We start from the raw sequence: 5,340 nt of genomic DNA, 5'->3' as shown, positions 1-5,340 counted from the left end.
GGTAAGCTTGCACTGTGTTGGTATGCATTTATTTTACAGGACGTTTCAATATATTTCCATATTTTTCTCATTTTGCACTGTTGGGTGTTTTTATATTTTAATTGCCAACGAGCAAGCCGAGGGAAGACGCGAGTCTTACGAGGCGGCCAGCTTAATGCCGCGCGAAGTATTGCAGCAGGCAGAAAAATTCTCGATCGTCCTGTGAAAATTGTAATGTAAGGGTGCTTTTTTTTGGGAAAATCCGAAAAGGATTTTTGAATCCAAAAACGGATTTAGCGTTTTTTTGACGAAATCGAAAAACGGATCTCGAATCCAAAGTATCCACACTCGAGGAGGATACTTCGGATCAAATCTAAATCCGGATTTTCGAGATTCACCACTTCAGCGTTTTTTTGGGAAAGAATTTGAAAAAAGTATTTTTAACAAGCGGTTTTCCACGCAAAAATGATACACAACAGCTACTGTACATGACAGTTTGGCCCAAATGTTTTTCTCGCGCCATTTTTAACGTACGATCGAAGACGCGAATAGGTCGAAAATACCTGCAAATTTCACACCAGAAAGCACACTAAAAGTTTTTTGACGACAATAATATTGTTAGCACCTTTCCTGGAGCTAAAAAAGTAAAGTGCAAAAATACCCTCTGTAATCGATTTGTACCTTAGCACGCATGTTTTTCGTTACTTCTTTTCATCGATCGCTAAGGCTAAGAATTTCTCCAAAACAAACCAGTTTCTCGTTTTTTTTCTTTTTCAAATTGCACGCAATTCTGGGTTTGTTTGCGTTGTCATGAAAATTAACCCTTTTTCGGATTTTGCGTTTTTTTGACGCTGAAGAATCCATTGATCCGAGATCACAAATCCGTTTTTGGATTTTCCCGCAAAAAAAAAAGGACCCTAAAAGTGTACGTAGTGTAATGTAAGGTTCCCTGGAGATTTTAGTTGGGACCAATGAAAGCGCGTGTTTTGATGTGTGGTGTCATTAGACAAACTTGCATGACGCGCGCGACTATTTATGATTTTGTGTTCGGAGATGGGTGAAACCACATTTTTTCCCGTTTCCCTGACCATTGTGCTGTGTACACTTGCTTTGAGTGTTCTTTAATATTTATTTTCGAATTATCGTGTTCTATGTTGAGTGAACGAGCTCAAAACTAAACCGGCGTACGTGTTCTTATCGGCCGCTGTTGTCAATTTCGGATTTCGGCCCGCGAGTAGAGCAGTTTGTTTTTCGTTTTGTAACCATTGAGTTGTGAACAATTTAATTTTCAAAGGAAATATGTTGTCGATCAATTTGACTTATAATTCATGGCTGTATCTTGCAAACTAAAAATTCTACAAGTGAAACAACTTTCATGTGCGAGAGAGTTTGATTCTATTACTATTATTGTATTATTGTTAACTAGATAAGTTAAGTTGTAGTTAAAAAAATTACAACTGCTGTTGGGTATTTTGGAACTCTGAGACAAATCTGCAAACTATGTATTACATTGACTGTTTCGGTGGCACTTAGCGATAGCTATCACTAGGTTAATGGTTTAAATGATTGGGCTTTCCGAGCATCAAATCATTACGTTGGTTATGAATACATGATCGCAGTTCCAAATTAAAGTAAGGGCCAGACAAAGGAAAGGTCAAATTTGTGTCGCTTTCCATAGTTAAACCTCTTGTTTAGTGGCCTCTAAAAAATGCAGTCCTCAAACATTAATCAGTTTCGTGTCGTAAATAGAACCACGAGCGGATAGTTGTACAGTCCTTGTACATTTTTCTTAGTTAGTATGACAGATATAGACTCTCCCTTGAGAGGCCAGTGATACCCGAAGTCCTCGAACGTTTGGCTCAAGGTGTGTAAGCCTTGACCTAGGTAGCTGCTGACCACTAGTTCCCAGGAGTCAGCTGTGTTGGGGCGCCAGTGGAAACCCCCTAAGAATCTTCTTTGGAGGCCCTCAGAGCATGCCACTTGGCATGGAAAGGATTACATACACTCGCACAGTACACTGATAGTGGTGCACCTGATGTTGGGGGATTGTGATCACTCAATCATTTATCTTTTTTACACCTATGGGTCATTTTCGAGTTCATGTCTGCCTCCTCTTCAAAGCGAGTCTAAGTGCGAAGTTTTTTTTATGAAAATTAGTTTTCATTCAGATTTAAAGTAGAACCAATTACCATCACAAAAACTTCGCACTTAGACTCGCTTTGAAGAGGAGGCAGACATAAACTCGGAAATGGGCTATTAAGTGGCACATAAAGCATCATAACACTTGATCTTAAAAACCTGCCTTGAATTCGTTTTGTCTGTCTGACACAAAATTCGCAGCCACTCATGAAATGTTTTGTTCCTTTTATGTCTTATAACCGATTGCTTCTTACAGAATCATCGGAATTGCCTTTCTCTTTCTCGGAAACCGCGAGAAATGCGAGTGATTTGATGCACGCGAATTTCAATAAGCGTCACGAAGTGTCCTCTTGCTCTTTTACCTAACTTCAACATCACTCCTGTCTCTGAATGCAGACAATTAACGTAACAAAGTGTCACCCAAATGCTACTCCTTGAGTAAGGATAAATGCTGCATTCACCCTGATCTAACTAGTAGTATTCTCGATCTCGGATTCTTGAAGTGAGTTCGACAGTGGCTTAGCCTGTGTTTCCGTAGGGTTCCAAGCTAGATCTATAGACTGACTAAGCATATGACAAAAAGGGTCTGTCATCAAATTGGGATCAAGACGCGTGCGAGAATCCACGCGAGGGTGCCCCTGCAAACAACCGTGAAAGAATCTTCCGCGCGGCTAATTTAGTGTCTCTTATAATTAGGGCTGATTTACACGATACGATTTTGTCGCATGCGATAGGCTCACGACAGGCCCACGACATGACTTACGATTGTCGCAGCGTTTTAAAACATGTTTTAAAATGCTACGACATTTTTTCTGACGTACACAACAATCGTAAATCATGTCGTGGGCCTGTCGTATGCCGTAGCCGCATGCGACAAAATCGTACCGTGTAAATCGGCCCTTACAGAGAAAAATCTCGATTCCTTTTGGCAAGACCACACAATCACCCAATCTGAACAAAATTAGGACAGGTTCTCCTTCGATCGAACGCAAAAATAACGCTAACCCTTACCCTTACGTTATTGTTAGAAGTAGGTTGGAGATGCTTTGAATTAAAGGGACACTTAAGTCTTTGTGTTGGATATCAAGACTGGGCCTCCATTTATTTACTTGAATTCTGGACATAAGAGACCGCAGACTCTCTTTTTTTCCCTAGAAATCTGACTGCTTCAACGCTAATAGAACATTTGTAATCAGCTGAATTCCTGTCGGAGTCTCGCAAGCTGGATCGGATGATTGATGCAACTGCAAAACAATCAGAATATCCTATTTCATTCTTTATTTTTATTCTTTACAGAGTTTATTTAATTACCTTTCCAAGAATTTAATTCATTGCTCACAGTTCATGGAATACGTCAGTACACTGGTTTTCTGAGAAAAGGCTGGAATAAGATCATGTGATTCTAGTAGCCAATCACAGATGTAGCTTTTTTCTTCTAAATTCCGAGAAATTATCGTCACTTAAACACCCTAAGTCTCGTTCAAATGGCGGAAGGGTTTCGTGAACGGCGATCAAATCAAAGCGACCACAGGCCCTTCGGGTATAATCAGGGCGTAGAGAACTCGATACGCAGCTCTCCTGTTGGGTATGTAGTCAATAGTCACAACATCAAATGGAACTACCGTTTTAAGGAAGACATCAACGCTTACAGCGCCCTTCTCGACAGTCTCGAGGATGCCTTCTCCAAACCTGTGTTTTGCTGTGGAGGAAGCTTGCGGCCACAAAATATCGAGAAGTTTGAGTTAAAAGTGAAGCAGTCAACGTCAGAGGCAGGAGAGGAAAATTGGAGAGAGTTTAAATTATCAGATCTTCCGCTGGATGAGGTGTTGGAATACTGCAACCCTGCACCGTTTGGAGACCTGAAGGCGATGGAAACAGTGCTTAACCCTGAAGTTCGCCTGGCTTACGAAGTGGAATCTGAAAGGTTCAAAATTGAAAGAGAACACGTCTTTATGTCTTCATCTAGAATGATTGCCGATTTCCCGGGAAAAAGGTCGATTAAAGAATACATCGAGGATACACTCACTCCAGGAAAAAATGTACACCTGGATCGATACAAACTGAATGTTTACAGCAAAGGAGGCTTTTTCAAACCACATGTCGACAGCCCATCTGGTGACGACATGATAGGGACACTCGTCCTTTGTCTTCCTTCGCCTCATAAAGGTGGTGAATTGTGCGTTAATCACGATGGCTTGCAGCACGTCTTCGACTTTTCCCAGTATTCTGGCGATAGAAGCAGGATTCAGTGGGCAGCATTTTACAGCGACTGTGTTCACGAAGTGAAGCCAGTCCTGGATGGTCAAAGAATTACAGTAACCTACAAGATCACTCTGCCGAGTCTTTACGGGAGTCTTAAGCAACGCAGATGGCGCAGCTTGCAGGACAGCTTTCCTACCGACGAAGTCTCTCTTGAGGAGCATTTTGAAACTAGTGCAGAAAGTCCTTCGTTGACCACTAAGGCTCTTGCGAAGGTGAACAGCGAGCTTCTCAAGATCTCTCATAGGGATAAAAGTTCGCCTCCTAAGGTGGGATTTCTCTTGAAGCACAAATATGTGTCACAGGGTCTCCAACCACATTTGCTCAAGGGAGAAGATAAAGTATTGTTCGATTTTTTAGTCGAAAAGCAGTGGAAATGCAAGCTGATGAGTATACTATCAAGATACCAAACGTCTGCAATCTATCCTTATGGCCCCTTTGAAGACGGAGAGCTTGATGAAAGTCATGAAGTTTACGAGTTCAATCCTACTCCATCTTCACCATCTGCACCAATCGGCAATGTTCCCAAGAACAATTGGCAGCGAGGTGGGCGACGAGACTATCGTCAGTGGCGAGTTGGTGTCCCATTTATTGATATTTACAGAAGAGGAGAGGATGGCCAACAACTGGTGAGAAACAATGAAGGGGGTGGACAGTGGATTGGCAACGAAGTTGAAGATGTTGGAGTAGACAAGATTTATTTGGAATCAGCAGTCATTGTGGAAGTTTGCCGTTGATAAGTCAAAATTCTGTGGAACTGTTTGTTCTGGTAGAACGGCGAATACTAAAGAAATAAAACTGGAAAACTATAAGGACGGAAGACGGATAACCGCAGCTTTTACTATAAAAGACTGTGACTTAATTTGTCGTAACTTTCTTCCTGTACTAATCTCTCTGTGCTGCCTTTCTTGTGGTTAGCCGCCAAGGTCAAATGAAAATATCCTTTCTTAAAATTAAAGCGCG

The 5,340-nt window shown here is 41.5% G+C and overlaps 1 protein-coding gene across 1 annotated transcript; it reads left to right on the top strand.

Annotated features, from left to right (window-relative positions):
* Positions 1–3,602: 3,602 nt before the first annotated feature.
* On the top strand, positions 3,603–5,125 carry LOC137984346 (uncharacterized). Its single transcript, XM_068831499.1, has one exon. The coding sequence runs from the start codon at positions 3,603–3,605 to the stop codon at positions 5,112–5,114; it is 1,512 nt and encodes a 503-aa protein (XP_068687600.1). The 3' UTR covers positions 5,115–5,125.
* The last annotated feature ends 215 nt before the right edge of the window (positions 5,126–5,340 follow it).

The sequence above is a fragment of the Montipora foliosa genome, chromosome 14 (assembly GCF_036669935.1).
Source record: "Montipora foliosa isolate CH-2021 chromosome 14, ASM3666993v2, whole genome shotgun sequence".
NCBI lineage: Eukaryota > Metazoa > Cnidaria > Anthozoa > Scleractinia > Acroporidae > Montipora > Montipora foliosa.
This window is presented reverse-complemented; position numbering and strand designations above follow the sequence as displayed.

What these genes read in the sequence shown, in the direction of transcription:
- LOC137984346 (XM_068831499.1), top strand. Translation starts at nt 3,603, where the DNA reads ATGGCGGAAGGGTTTCGTGAACGGCGATCAAATCAAAGCGACCACAGG.